This window comes from Opisthorchis viverrini, assembly GCF_000715545.1.
Source record: "Opisthorchis viverrini unplaced genomic scaffold opera_v5_351, whole genome shotgun sequence".
Lineage (NCBI taxonomy): Eukaryota > Metazoa > Platyhelminthes > Trematoda > Opisthorchiida > Opisthorchiidae > Opisthorchis > Opisthorchis viverrini.
The window spans coordinates 141,146-157,507 of record NW_008752003.1 but is presented as its reverse complement, the minus strand read 5'-3'; the positions used below and the strand labels follow the sequence as shown (position 1 = coordinate 157,507).

The 16,362-nt window shown below is 40.8% G+C and overlaps 1 protein-coding gene across 1 annotated transcript in view; it reads left to right on the top strand.

Annotated features, from left to right (window-relative positions):
• The window catches only part of T265_15086 (hypothetical protein), a gene marked incomplete at both ends in the record, with an annotated part of 226,933 nt that overhangs the window by 99,492 nt on the left and 111,079 nt on the right, over window positions 1–16,362 (top strand). The window contains 2 exons of the mRNA XM_009176521.1: window positions 599–684; window positions 1,492–1,688. Of these exons, the coding sequence (XP_009174785.1) occupies window positions 599–684; window positions 1,492–1,688 (283 nt within the window). The remainder of the gene's footprint in view (window positions 1–598; window positions 685–1,491; window positions 1,689–16,362) is intronic.

Below are 16,362 nucleotides of genomic sequence, written 5' to 3'. Positions count from 1 at the left end.
GCAACTCACTTCCCAACCTCGACCAGTAGCCCCCCTGCTGAAATAAGTCTTGCGTCTTTGTGCACCGTTTATGTGCCATCTCATGTCGTTCAACGATGCGATTCTCTCTCAAAATACGAGATATCACGGAGAGCACAGCATCCGCATTGGTGGCGTTCCAGCAACTTCATTCAGACTCAGCCGATCAAAGTGACTCTGGAACGTTTCTAATTCCTCCTATCCTTCTCCGTTCTTAATACTCCTTCCACCCAACAAGGCCACTGCAACCTTTCTTAAGGCAGGATCCTCGCGTTGGATTTGCACCAACCTTCCGGGATCCAATTCGGCCCAAATCATGATCCTCGGCCGCCTCGATTAAACGCAACAGGAATTCTGTCATTATCGAGATAAACTCATTCTCGCTAGTCGTCACCGGAAAGGCGCCTATGACGTCAACGGACGATAACTCGCAAATCAAAAACCATTAAATATCGGGTGTTAGAGGAAACCGAAAATCTCCACCGCCAAAAAAACCCGGCTACAACCCGATTTACGGTCAGTTCATTCAGACGCCGAAACTGTACGCAAAACCCTCATTTTCTGCTCACCTTCCTCACAGGAGACTTACATGCACTACTGGCTTCCTCGACTGTGCCATTTATCAACATTTCTCCTCCCGCAGATGAAACGGCAGCAAATTTGGTTGTTAGTTTGAAAGCGTTCTAAGGAGAGGGAAATTACGTGTGTAGTCTACGGGCAGAAGCCAAACGGATCCGCATCACCCGTGAACAGCTCGAAATCTTCTCTGTGTACTAACTGTACTGACGACACGTTGAAAGACAGGAGCCTCCGGACATGCAGGTTGCCCACCTCAGTGCTTAGGTAACCTTCAGGCTTGACCGTTCCGTACCTTGTCACAAGTTTTTGTTGCTTAAGTCAACCACGGAATTCGTGCTCTTGAGAAAATTTCACCGATGCCCCTTCTCTTGTATCAAACAAGCACAGCTCCCTCTGCCCCTCTACTTGGATAAAGGCCTTTTTGGTAGCCTGGTCCACTGCACTCATCGCAACTCACCCGGTAAAAGAGGAGTAATCCAAAGTTTTATTATATACAGGTGAACGGGAACGAGAGCATGGACTCTTTAATTGGTCAGGCATGTCACACCTGTAGCATCCACTCGTTCGAGCATGCCTCAGCGATTTCATATTTATGACTGCAAGCTGTTGGTCGAGCTGGTCTGTAGTTCTTGCACTGGTGAACCACCCCTGTTATCGTGCGACTGCAATGCAGCCAGCGGTGCCTCAGCCAATTCCCGTGCCAGGTGGACCAGGTAATCCACATTCAACTGGCCAGTTTCTCTCGCCAACCGCAACTGGGCTCCAAACGCCGGCTGAAATCTTTCAATGAACTGATCAGACAGAAACTGCTAGCTCAACTCTCCGTGCAGTTCCGGAAGTGCACGGCTTAGTTACATCCAGGATCCATCCTAACCATCTTGAACCGCTTCATAGCCCCCGGACGGTCGGCCGGTGTGTCGAACTCCGTTGCATGGGTTTCCTCCACGGCTGCCCAGTCCGCCTCCAAGTCCGCCCCCTCTGGCCGCATCTGTGGCCACCTCCTTTGGACTCCAAGGAGAATCTTCAGCGCCGCCAACTGACCCAGGCTGTCTCAAGTCCAGTAGCCCCGCACTTTCCTCGAAGTCCTCCAGGTTGTTGCCAAAATCCCCATTCTGGAGGCGTTGTAACCACGCGATCTTTATCCTCATCCTGATCACCGCACCAAATAAAACGAAGAAGGCCTTCACTGCAGATTTATTCGTCGGGAAACATCAACTGAACAGTTGCAGAATATTGGACATGGAAGCAAAACTCCCAAATGCATCTTGTTTGTAAAAACTTTGTATCCGTCTTATATTAAAACGCGTCTTCCTGAGGATTCCAGGATACTCACACACTGCATACCGTTACTCAAACGAATTCTACAAATCGATTCCACAAATTCCGTAATAAATCTCACTCTTGAATGGATGCGAATCGATTTTTGGAAAAACCCGCATACTACTCTCATGCTTCATCATTTGTATTCGCTGCCGCATGCGCGGGCAGAAGAACCATGGTCATCTTCATCATGGGTATTACCTACTTAATTACCGAAAAGCTGATCAAGCTGCCATAGTATATTTTGCATTTTATTCGGGGTGTTGAGATACAGGTCCGCGCATTCGAATTGGTGGCTGATATGACTGACCACACACCAGAGAGATTCCACAAGACTTTTACATGCGAAGGTCTTCAATGGACTTCTCTAACAAAAGCAATAGCTTGGGAGCCTGAACACTAGACATGTTTGATTATACATCCAACCAGTGACGTGTCCCTTCCGGGGTCTGTACCAGGGAGATGGCAATGACCAGTGCAGCCGACTGTTCTGGAAATGGCTTTCAAAATGAACTGTCAAGTTAATGTTTGAACTCCCGTGCCACGGTTCTAACTTTCATGTGGTTGTACAAAGAGAATTATCAACTGACATAACCGGCACCCAGACAAACCATTGAGACTCATTGATTATGATCATTCAACCTCTTTCGGGCGTTATTTATTCTGGAAATCATTCGATTTATTTCAGAATGGCTCATCTTTTATCTCCACTACATTCGAACAGCGTCCCTAGATCATCAATAGCCGTTGATGACACTAGACAGTAGGCGTGAATTAACCGATATATTACCTTGGACTTCTCACTGGAACATCACCAAACGACGGAAACTTAGCGACAATCATATCAACCATCCATGACCAAACCCCCAAATGAAGTGGCGTAATAGGTTGCCAGCTTGTCTGTATTTAGTACCTAACTGCGTTATTTTTATTCCTGATGATACGACTAGAGTAAACCAGCTGCTGCTCGATATCCCTAGCAAATGATAAATAAAAAAAATTGTGAAAATGCAAAATTTCAGCTTTTCTCCGCACAAATTCAAGGTAGAAGCCTAATACTAAATTGTAATGCAAACGTGTTATTATATGTAAAATCGTAATTTAGCGGTGAGTTTACACCAAATTTCGACCGGTGACCTAAGCTTCGGATTAATGAATTCTTCAGCGCCATGAACGCGGCCGAAAAATCCACTTGTGTTTACGGTTCAAGACAAAATGAAGCTGGATATTTAACATAATTAACCTGTAAACTTGAAGCCGTCGGCATTTCCTTCAGCGAACCATGCAATCCTTGAAATTTCAAAACGCTGACTACATTTACGCCTATATCATTTGACTATGCTTGGTCGTTAGAAAAGGAGAAAACCTTTGGAATGGACCACAGCAAGGAATATTATGAGTGCAAGGTGTATTGGGAAAAATGGATTGTATTTTGAAACAGTTCTTATTATCTGATGTTAGGTTCCTGTCAAACGGCTGCCTGGTAAATTGCAGAGATTTTTTTCTTCTGAGAAGATCAATTTTAAAGTCCCGTCTCTCGTCAAATTAAAGCGTGCCTTGCTGTTATGTACTAAGTAGTTTCCTCGAAATTAAACCATAATGGAACCCCACAACCAGATTACAGGAATAAAAGCTTTAGTGATTGCTCAGTTCTTGTGTTTTGTCGTAAAATTAGCATCAACAACAATATCATTCACATCAATTATAAGTACTTCCGTGGAAAGTGCCGCTGAATCAAAGGTTCCTCTAAGTTAACTTTTGGATCATCCCACTTGACAAACCGTATAATGAGACGTTGTTTGCGCTTGCTAATAGAATGCGTTCTCGAAATATTTGCCAGCTTATTAACCCACTCCGTTTGCTTACAGGTGCCAATATTCGGTCGGCATATTAAATTTGCCACAAGTACACACATAAAGATACGTCTCCCCGATGTTTTGAGGGTCATTCACTTAGACCTAAGCACCCATATATTTAATTAACACCAATGTCAAGTCCTTAGACGCGTCTCTCTGCAGCGAACCCCTGGTAATTTTTTCCTGTGTAGACAAAATATAATGTGTCCTGCTTTCTTTCTTTCGATTTCCACTTTGTAGTCTGGGTGAGGAGTAGCGCCCACCGGCATATGATAGGCTGGTGATTTTAACAAAGTCACACGGAGGAGAAAATGTATTTGCTGCTCATGTGCTAGCGCCTTTGGCTGAGTTCATTCTACCGCCGAAAATTTACGAATGACCGACCATGAAGAATGAACCTTCTTTTTGTCTTGAAAGTCCATGTTTTATTATGTGTCTCAGTTTTCTTATTGATGTAGTAACGGATTTGGTTCCTTCTGCTATACATAGTAGACCCAAGCAACAAAGCTGTTTGTCTGTTAACAAAAACATAAATGAATTCGCAATTGAGACTGTTGATTCAATTTGCCTTCAAGCCAGTGCCGCGGTGTGTACCGCTGAATATTTTGTACTAATCAAAAGGTAGCTTCAACGTTGAGGATCCCTTCTTCAATAACGTGGCTTCAAAATTCTACATTGCGATCCTCACCACAAAAAAAGTACCCTGTAGCTTTCAATGTTTTGAATATTTTCACCTTGTTAAATTCAGTTTATAATTAAAAAAATAAATTTAAATTAGAGTACATTTGATAAACCCTTCTCATTAGATTATTTAAGCTAACAGTTTAACAACAATTGAAGATCACTACAAATTTTCTCGTGTTGTTACATGCCTTTGGAAATCTCCATTGGAACCCAGTCAAAATGTCGGCCGAATGTTCACTGGAATGCTTAAATTGGCAGCATAGATGACTTGTCCTCAGTATCCTCACGCTTACTTGACATGCAAACATATGACATATCATCCAACGATCATCGGTTTTCACTGGAAATTTATTTTAATACTCATGAGCAAGAAGTCATCACAAATTGTTCATATGTGTAAAATTAATACTGTGAATCGGTAGGGGCCGTTTTCGGCAAAACAAATGTGTATGCGGATTTATTTGCTGCACAGGAAAGACTCATAAATTTCCGATAAAATATTTTGCCGAGCTCCTTAGAGTGGTATGTTTAATAGAAGGATCCCCCGGGTTCAATTTGTGCTTGGCATGGCATACAATAGAATTCTGAGAAAAAATATTGAAAACCGGTTATCTGAACAAACAGAAATATTTCTTAAATCCTTTACAATCAAGAGGCTGACTGCGAAAACATTTTGATGAAAGCTCCAAAGCTTAACCATCCTACAAGCTCCAGATGGAAAAAAGCAGGCATTTTTTATATTTCTACAAAAAATTATGAGTAACCCGTTGAATTTTCACTTCATGATCTGTTTTTAGCATTTTTCAAAGACTATATAGTTTAGACTACGGCACCACTCCACAATCGCGAAATTTTCTTTTAGCATTCAAGAATTCCCCATTTTGTTTCCGATTAGGACACGTGGCGCGAACAATCCAGACTGTTCACACTCTCAAATGGTCTACAATGAACATCTCCTGATTTTAAGACACTGACAAACCGAGTCAGAGGTGCGCTAGCCATTATATTCTTGTGGAAAATAACACTAAAATTTTGAGCAAGTCCGATAACTGAACAGGCCTATATTACTTGATATTGAGAAGTCTTCCAGTGAACATTTCACTCCTCTTGCCATCAGCTCTGTAGTCCAAAATTCATTTGACCATGTGGAAAGAGACACTGAGCATTTTAAAGTCAAATCAACTAAGGGATGTCAACTAAGGATATATGTCCGCAAGCATTGATTCCTGATCATAGTGCTCCCCGTAGTTCTTCCTCGTAAGGTTACCCTTGGCTTTCAACAAAAAAGACAGCGGTACGAATGAAACAGAGGTTTAAAGATGACTGTGCCAAGCAAATCGGTGCAGCGGTACAGAGCACAACGGTTGTAACTGCATAAACACACACAACATGTCCCACTGACTGACAAAGGCCGTTTTTGTGCCTCATTCTTGAAAGCAGCCAGTTGTCAAGACGAACTCGTTCTGAAAGCCAAATTGCAAGAAAGACATTGTTTTGATGAGCAACAAGTATTTGATTTTTGGAAAATAAAAATGTTTTCTCATATGCACGAAGGTATCTTCTCTCCGTGGGCAGACATTTCAAAATTAGACCATGGGGCCATTGTCGAGTTAAATGTCTATGAATAAGCGAAATCATTAGATTACCCTTGAGAAAGCAATCTTCCGATGAAAACCACACGCATTCAGAGACCTGAAGGTCAATGACTAATATCATGACATTTTCAAAATTATACAGGCAGTGTAGATTCAGCATATGCTCAAGTTAATTGATTCTGCCAATATGCTACCTGGAGTAGCCTTAAAATGAAGCTTTATGTGTACGCAAAACAAAGCAGGCGATATATTTATAGGTGGCCCAAATTTCTTAATGCTTACAGGTCCACCACAGTCTTACCAGCACACAAAACTATGCTATTTGTATAACACGATGTAATCCTTTATATTTGCCAACTCCTCGTGATGATCCTTCCATATAGCCTTCCTAATACACAGGCAATCGTCCAGGTTTTCAACGCATCGATCCCTGTATTTTTGCTAAGCCACTTGTATTGAATTGTCGAGACTTAAATCCGTGTGCGCAAGTTTTCACAGTGTATTCAAAAGCAATGATGACTAATACAAGCAGCATTCTGGGTTTCAAACCCTTGATTACGATTGTCTGACAGTTCTGTCAACCAGCACTTCTGCTAAACTCAAATTTCATAATTTGATAGGTATACTTCAGTTGTTCATAGGCTTTTCTTAAGTGTTCCACAGTACACCTCAAGTAATCCGGAATCTTTAGTAGCCAGTTTTGCAGCCGGTAAACAATGTGTGTGGTATCGGGAAATAAACGCTTGAGGCCCCTGAAGTATCGAAACGAAAATGTAAAAACACTGGTTTAGCCGACGTGCTACATACTAGATTTGAGTTCGGACAACAATAGCCGAGTTTCTCGTTGTTGCTGTTGTTTCATTTCCAAAAGTAAGAAGTGATTGTCTGATCCACCAAACTGTTTTTTTACTTAATTTTTCAATTTTCCTAGAATGTAAGGATATTTGCGAGCAAAATTATGGGAGCCATGTAACTCACGCAGCCTGAGTAGTCAAAGGAAGCGCAGGAATTTGTCCCAATATGAAAATCAGTTAAGCTTTTAGGTTCAAGAACATTTAGCTTCAGGAAAAATTAGTTTTAATGTGGAAGACATCCGTTTTCAAAACTGTTCAGACTTTACCACTACGTAGACAATGCATCTTTAATACGGTGCTATTATCCGTTGCCAAATTGATTTACAAAGGAGTGTAGTTCTCGAAACCAGTCCAATTTGGGTTCAAGTACAACATAAGATTACGGAAACTGGGGACCTCACCGACGTGATGAACCTCTCGGAAGGGCGAAACCGGTCGTGGGCTGTCGAAGAGTTTTCAGCAACGTTCTGAGTAGTTTCCTTTATGAAAATATACTGCGACATCTCGAATATCGTGCCCATTGAATCATGAAGCCTGCGTGCAGTACATTAAGTTGTAGAATACCATAAACCAGAGATTTAGTTGAGTCTCTCGTGAAAACCAAATTGATCTACAAATGAGTGTGTTTCTCGAAAACAGTGCAATTTGGGTTCAAGTAGAACATATGGTTGACGGAAACTCGGGGACTGCGCCTACCTCATGAGCCCCAAGAAGGGCGAAACCGGTCGTGGGTTTTCGAAGAGTTTTTCAGCAACCTGTGAGTGGTTGCATTCATGAAAATATAATCATTTGATGTAAGTACGCCATCGCCAAATATTCTTGACCTGGCAACTTGCTCTAGTAAATCGGTAAGTGTATTATAGACCTGAAGAGTTGTGTAGACAAGAAGATCGTAATACTATGCTAAGTCAGTTCTTTTATAATTCTTAGTGGAAATGGTTTCTTCAAGAAGCGTAATTTTCTTCGGTGATTCTGCATTGTTCTCCAATTCAACAGCTGCCTAACCTACCGGTTGAGCGCATGGTCTTCTACATATGAGAGTTATTGTTTTCAAATTTTGTCCGTGGAATATTATGTAGGTAAAAGCGCTTGACACACTGAACCCACTACCTAATGTGCTCCGCTAAAACTTAGCTTTTCAAAGTTTGTGGAAAAATGTGGGCTCAATAAAACACGGTTTGAGTAAACACGGCTTTTTCTGCCTACTCTTGGTGCCAACAAACTGAACGCCATTAGCTTGTGATTATCAGACGCTGCGTGATAATCTGCTCGTGGAATGATACTTATATTGAATAATTTGTTTTTAATGTAGCACCAAAATTATTTGAGTGGTGCTTCTTTTTATTCGGTTTATAAGTTCCATCGTTCCCTAGAAATACAGCATCTGCTTGAAGATACCTACCGATGTAAAAGTATCACGCATATCCAGAAATTTGTGTAGCAGGTGTTCTTCGTTCGCTCGTAGTTATTACGTTCAGCCGCAGGTTACATTCAGTATCTGGCAAGTGCTAACATACATATCACACGGTATTTGAAAGTACAGAAAATGGCCGATGTCTTAGCCTCCAAACAACGGAGACTATCAACTAAAAGTTCTACGTGCACATCTACGTGCACTTTTATGGGGGTTTGACAATTTTCTTCTGAGAGGAGTGTACGATTACCTTACAATGCTTCATCAAAACTTCCTTCTTCGCCGGCAATCTGCTGAATGGCTCGTCTGAAAAGCATCGCTCCCTTTCGATGACGTGCCTTCCTTCGCTGCGTTTACATTGTTGTAAACCAACAAGATGTAATTGTCTCAACTTCAAAAAATGGCTGTTCCCTGCCTTATGAATTGCAGTTCCCAAAGCATATTGACTATGAGTAATTGTGAAGCAAAAAGACTTCAACTTAATTTGGAAAACACTTTGTGTTTTCAGATAGCTTATATGCGATACTATTTGGAACCCCCCCCCCTTGTCAGGCTGTTCGGGATTGTGTCAGATACTATTAAACATACGAACGTTTGCCCGCCGGTTGAAAAATTTGCAGAATGCCTAGTGAGTTATGATATCACCATACGTTCGGCTTTACGCAGGCACGATTTTCACTGACAAAGCGCATCATATAGTCTCTTGTCGCAATTTCTACGTTGCCAAAGCATTATAACTACGTCAATCAGTCCTATTTGTTATATGAAGATACGTAGGAAGTTTGCCTTTCATATGCCCGAAACAGAAAACTTGACAGCTTGGTTACAACCCATTTCGTCCCTACTGCAGCCCGTGACATTCATCTATTTATGACTTTTATCTTGAATGAAATGACTGGGGAATAGCTTAAACTGTGTGGCTGCAAGAAACACAGAGTCACATTTGATGTAGCCATTTTGGAGACTGTTGTGCCCTCAATAGCACTTGTCCTGCTCGCAAAGACTGGTCATCAAGCGATAATCACGGTAACGTATTTAGTTATACTCACTTGCCAAATTTGTGTCCCATCGGACAACCCTTCTATGGACCAACGGCCCGCTTGATCGCCCATCATTATGGGATTTCCGTGCATATGGTAGCCACAGCTAGTCATTCCTACGTCGTTTTGAACTAACTGCTTGAAAGAACGGTGATAAGAGTGTACATAGAGTGCTCTCTGTTAGTTGAATTGACGAGTACAACATCGGTGACTCTTGGCAACATTCCGAGTGGTGAGACACGTCGGGCGCTCCTGGAGATTTAATACTTGATCGCTAAGTGCTAATAAGAGCACAAGATTATTTTATCATTTGCAGCCTTCAAGTGATCAAGGAGAAATTTTCGTTTTTGACCAGCCAAACTCTGCTAGCAACAAGGCTTGCAGACACTGAACTAAACTGGAGAGGATTTCCGGGCCCTTGCTCCAACCACGGTAACACTAAAAAGGTTCAGTATAGGCCTGTAAGAATAGGCTTAAATAGGGCCAATTTATGGAGGCCAAGGGAAGCTGGCTTACGGAGCGTAGAGCAGCCACATAATTAGGAAATGGAAGATAGTAATGCTGCCAAAAGTTCATCGGTACTGATTTAGGAAATCTAGGGTATAGGAATATTCCCCGAATTGGCTTGAGCAAAAGTAACAAATGGGACCATATGGTTTGTGTTTCAGTAGTTTTCGAGTAACTTTGATTGTTCATCTGCCGCTTCTCTTTTATTCCACTTGCACCCTTTCTCAGTAACGCTGCCCTCAAAAAGATTTTTCAGGTTGCTAGTTATCTTCAATGAATAAAACCCAAAATCTGGCAGTCGTGGCAGACAGACGTATTATGTATTTGTTAAAATGTGTGTCAAACTTTGGGCTTCACCCATTCTACGTCCTCATAGGCGTTTGGAAGTTCGGTCATGTTTGAGAATTTTGTGGGGGAATTCGCATCTCACCCGCTGCATAAATGATCCACGTTGATCGCCGTTAGGTTTCATCCTCTTCCACATGTGGACTTTTGTCATTGTTCCCGCAGGTATATTCAAACACAGCAAAGTAACGTAGCGAAATCGGCTATTTGTAGCGTCACTTTCTGGCCGCATCACACGTTTGTGTGCGGTTTTATTGTCACAACTGTTTTGCAAAATCTACCAGTTCACGTCCGCTGTTGTTGCTTTATTTTAACGCGAAACAACTATGTCGGCCAAAATCACTAAATCAATGGGGATTCCTAACTACAATGTTGTACAGTTTTCATGGAGTTTTCTTTCCAGGAATGTATTTCATGAGAACACCCGTGCTATAGCAATGTAGCGCTATCAAATGGAAGGCTCCACACATGTCCCAAGAGCCACAACTCCACACCTATCAAATAGATGCAAGCGTCCGTTCGCTGAATTAACAAAGTCATTGATTCACCCATACCGATGGTGATTTCGGCAAGTTATACATAAACATCACAGGGGATAAACCCATCTGCGTAGTGTACTTAGTGATCTCCATTTATTTCTTGCCAAGGCAGGCCGGTTGATCTGATCTCACAATGTTTACTGGGCGACGAAATCCTCGTTATCTTATCGTCTATTCCTATGTGTCCCTGGTGTGCTGATGTTGACCTGAGCCGACCATCGTTAATAACCAAACAATGCGGATGACGGTTGTTCATTGGTCAAAAATTGACTGTTGTTAATTTTCTCAATTCACATGCGTTCAGTTCAAACGATCTGGCCATGCCCAAAACGAAAGCAACAAGTTATAACATGTGAACGATGACAGTGACAAAAAACTGGAACACATTCACCATTTCCGATTTTACCATCATAATATACTTATTATACTTAGCACGTGACAGAGGATTGTCAATTGACACTTTCTGGGTCCATTAACGACTTCACTGACGGTGTGCATAATTCTACAGAATGCATATCTCAACATGTTCATTAAACCAGCCCATCTAGTGAAATGTGCTTCCATACACCTCCATAAATTAGCATTCTTGGGTGATAGGTAAAACTTTCAGTTGGCAAGCATTCATGTGAACTGCGTGAGATTCTAAAAATGCCAGCGCTTTTCAATTGTTCGCGATAGTATAATAATGTTTTGTATTAACCAGTTGGTCATGCGGCTCGTCATTGTTACAGCAAGCTTGCAATCATTGGACCTGTCAGTTTCGGAGATGTCATGACGTTTTATGCTGATTGTCCTCCCACCATAAGGGTTAAAAATAAACCTGTGTTTAGGCACGTTCCTGTTACTGGGTTAACAACACTGTAGTGGAAACTGAAAGAAAAACTTTCTGTCGCTCACGGCAAAAAACCTTCTATTTTCTTCCGCTGGCTGAGTTGCGCTGTTTGCAACCCTACTATCTAGCAGGTCATTTTTAATACTTTCGGCCTGCTTAAAATTTGTCATTTTCACATCCATTTTTATGTCCAGTTATTGGTGATCGTGCTACTTTCCATGATTACGAAATCACGACCGGTTCTGTTCATCATCGGGCAAAACAAGTGCACATCTCTTAGATTCCGTCAAACGTGTTTTCTGTTTGAACTGAAATGACATGAAATTCGGCCTCTTCAGTCACCTAAATCTCGGTTAATTTTAATTGAAATTGCTTCCGAGTCCAGATGAGTCTTTCACTTTTGATAAATTCAATCGGTTTATTTCGCTGTGGGCTTGAGCTGAATATATGCATGTCTCCGTTCAAACATGTAAGATATGCAGGTGAATGTATTTATAGTCTTTTGGTGCATCTTATGGCGTTTGGTTGCCAGGTTTCCGTCATGAACAAATCAATCAGTGCACTCACTTGTTGCCAAAGGGATGATTCGCCACAATCATACGTTAAATATTGTTTTATATTTGGGGTTTAAAATTGTATGGCAAAGCTTGATGATTCTCAGATATCTTTATGCTTCAATTTAACTCCGATTGTTTTTTAAAGATCTTTGCAACGACGGCTTGAGTAGGGCAACATACCTTTCTATAGGAGTGCACAAATTTTAATTGAGACTGAACTATTTGCCACCCTATTTGAAGACCGTTTCATGCAGTTATCCAAACATTTTGAGGATGTAGCCGCGAAATGCATGTAAACTTGTCCCTAATATCCTGAGAATAGTCAAAATCTAACTCTTATGGGAGCAATATGTATTTCAACTTCGTCGTTTGGAACATCACCATGGCTTACTAACAATCATTCTAAATATACAAATGCTCCGCGAAATCATTTGCCCCAGTTCATATTGTAATCAATTTCTTTCTGTCTAGCGCACCCTCAACTTTCAGGGGTTGGTGGTTTAGAGTATCAGCCTTAAAAGGTCAAGGTTAAACTTATAATTCGACCACATCTCTTTTTATCAGGCTTCATCACTCAATTGATAAAATTAATAATAATGAGTAAGAAATAAATTAATAAACTATTAAATATTTTTCGGTTCGTGATCAGGTTATTGTACAATTCTAATGGCCTGAATTTGACACGAAATTTTACATAGCACATAGTGAATCGTTTTTAAACAGTCTATGGTAGCTTTTGAGTTCAATGTATGTCAAAAAAATGGCAGACAGATTGCGGTATAATTTTCGAAAAGCAGTCAAAAAATGACCAGCTAGCTTTATACAACGCATCTGGTAAACATTTTGGAAGCCAAACTATTTTTCAAAATAATCCTTTATTTAAGCATTTATTTTGTGAGCTAATTGTCAGTCAATCACCGAAATGTCCCCTTCATTCCACCATCATGTATTCATGCATCCATTGGGTTTAAATCATGCGGATATTTTGAGGCAAGCAAATGCCCCACGGATAAATTTAGACAAAATCTATATTGTGAACAAAAATGGCCATCTGCTTTGGATACTGAGGAATCCCGAAGGACGTGGCTAAGTCACTCATGGGGCAGCGCACCAATCGATGACTAATCACGCAGAATATTCAGCAGTGGTCAACTTGCTTCCCGGAGAAGTATTCGGCGTAGTTGGACCAACAAAGTCGCACTTTGAAAAGGCGTACCTTAATTCATTATATCCAGTCATCTATTCAGTGTAAATATGTAAACGGCTATAATGGAACAACTATCATCTTTGTTCAGGTAGGCCAGACTAATAAGTAACATGACACAGGCTGTTAAGCGACTCAATTTTTTCAAGGATTTCACTGTTTTACATTTTTTTCATCCAAACAAAGTTACAAGAGATAGCCAAATCCATCAGATGATAAGTGGTTGCTTGTTAGTGAGAAGAAAACTTATTACACTTACCTTTCTTTTGATTCCTTGGTATTTCGATCGATAAGCCTGAAAGATCGGGAAAATTTAGCTTTCTATTCACCTACAATGCGGTGACACAATTGCAGCATTTCATTTCATTTACAAAAGATGTGCTCTGGCAATGCTAAAGATTATGCTTAAAACGGCCTTGGAAACATCATGACGCAAATTTATTTTAATGCCACTTCTTGATGTACAGGTCTAGAAATCCAAATCGTTCAACCTCTTCGACCTCCAGACGCCATGACACCAGAGGGAACCAGGAGGGCTGGGATAATGCCAGGTTGCCAAGCTTAAATATAGATAGATATGCAAAAGTCAGGTCCGAACCAAGGAATTTTTGGTCAGTAAATCTATACCCTAACCACTGAGCCATCTTGCTTGCATGTGCAGCTATGCACGTGTGGAAAACGTGCTTTCACTATTTCCATTGATGCATCAATGAACATCAGCGTGCTACAAATGGCTCAGTTGTCTAGCTCTGTCTGCATGAATTTGCAAATTATCCCACCAGCTCGCTGCGCTAATCGGGCTACAACTTAAGTTGTTAACACCCGGGTATCACCTCCCTTGATTAATACCGTCTGAGGAGGATTCAATCAAGGTCTTATACAATCTAGGGCGGTTTTCTATTCCGAAGGTGGTCATCGGTAGCATAATTTGATGGACTAATTTTGCAGCGGTGACACTGTACAATCTTCTTCTCTGAAATCACCTTTGTGAAGATCTTTAAGATGGTTTTTCTTCATGAAGTACATTGGTTTCCAAATTATCTCAAATGTGTCCGTCTTTGGAAAATTCGATTTGGCTTTATGAACCAATCGCTCGGTGGTATCGTTATCATAAGTTATTATAAGTGAATGTTGACAAGGTTTGGCTATGATAGCGGACAAAAGACGTTATAAATTACGTGTATAAATTACGACGTTGTAGTATTTGGGACTGAATCCATGGGACAACTCGCTGGTTTACGTTTATTATAATTCAGGCATGTTTTTTGGTTTGCAGGCTTCAATTGGGAACAAAACCATATTCTGTGTTGTTCAAATAAATAAGGCACTTATAAAGATCTCATCAAAACGATTTTATTGCATGCTTTGACTGTGCAGCCTGTTCTGCTAATCAATTTTACCGATGTGTTTCGAAAAATGCACGGAAAACGAATGTCTCTGAAGAAAATGTCCCGGTTAACTTGTGAAAGTCCAGTTTTCCGTCAAAGCAAGTAATGCGTGATTGCTAGCGAGTCATTTGGGTGCGACATTGAAATTCAATAAAATCGGCTGCGTTTCATATTTTGTGATCTACGTTACCTCCGAATTGCGTAACACCACTTATTTTCTAATTCGGTTCTATCTACGACTCGCGATGTTACGTTGCACAGGTGCGATAATGAAAGAGTAGCATGCGTCTCCTGGAACATCCTTGGAGATTTTCTTTTAAAATTGGATCTTAGGTACATATATAAACCACCATTTAATTTTCTGATAAGGATGCCAATGTAATCAATTTTTCGTATGAACAAACACACAATGATCTTGCTCTTACGAACTTTTTCAAATATGGAAAAAACGGAGAGAATTAAAATGAAACACATTGCATATTCAGTAAAACAATATTACGCATCCGTTGACATTGATACAAATGAACATTGCAACGTAGAAAAACAATCTACATCAGAATGTAATAGTCTTATGTACACACGGCACACTTTAGGCTCTTTCAAAGGGCCCCGTTTTTAGTTAACATAGTGCATTAGAAACATTCATGCAACGTGGTTGGATGCCTGAATATGAACGTGGTTGTTTAATACAGCCTTTGAATTCTAACAACAAACAACCTTAGAGCTCGGTGCACTAAATCAAAGGGAGCAGGTGTCCACAAAAACCGTAAGGGCGACTGATACGTTCTCTTAATACAAGGATGATTTGGCCTCATGTGCGGACGATATTGAAGCATTCCAAACCGGGTTGTCTGGATAGTGCACTAGGAAAAAACATTTCATTGAACTCACGTCCGACTGGAAATAATTCACCCCCGCACATTTACTTTAGTAAACCAAAATCAGATGCTCAGATTTCAGGAAAAATTTACAGCGTTTACTCAAAAAGTTACAGTGAGAGAGCTCAGTTTATAATTAATCTCAAAGACAGCATTGTCGATGGTCAACAGTTTCCAAAGACAAGCCATCCATTTGACCCACTGTCACATTACACCTACCTCAAACATGAGGATACAGGAGAATACACATTTTTTACTTAGCACAGCTGTTCACACGCCCATCTGCTGCGAACCGCATCTCCAAAGTTACTTCGTGGCCATCTGCACCATCTATATTATGTACTCTATAAGAACTTGTTTACTGGTCAAGGACGAATACACTGACATTGAAAGAATAGCCGCTTACAATCCGGACAATCAGCGGAGCTTTATCCTGAACACTTCATTGGATACCGGTCACTTAAAACCACAGATCAAACTACGCTTTGAGAATTTTAATTAAGATACAAAAGTTCTTAAGATGGAAACAGATGAATAGTATTATGCCTGAGCCGCACATCATTTGGCCACTTATTGGAAATCATACTAAAAACGTAAACGCTGAAGAGATTCTGTTGACGTGAAAACTACACAAAGATTGACCACTGCAAAGCACGTAGATATCGCTAAATAAATAACACCAAATAAAACACATATGCGGTAAATTAGGGCAATACTGTACATTAAAGCACACGTTTGGCAGTAAATGCTTG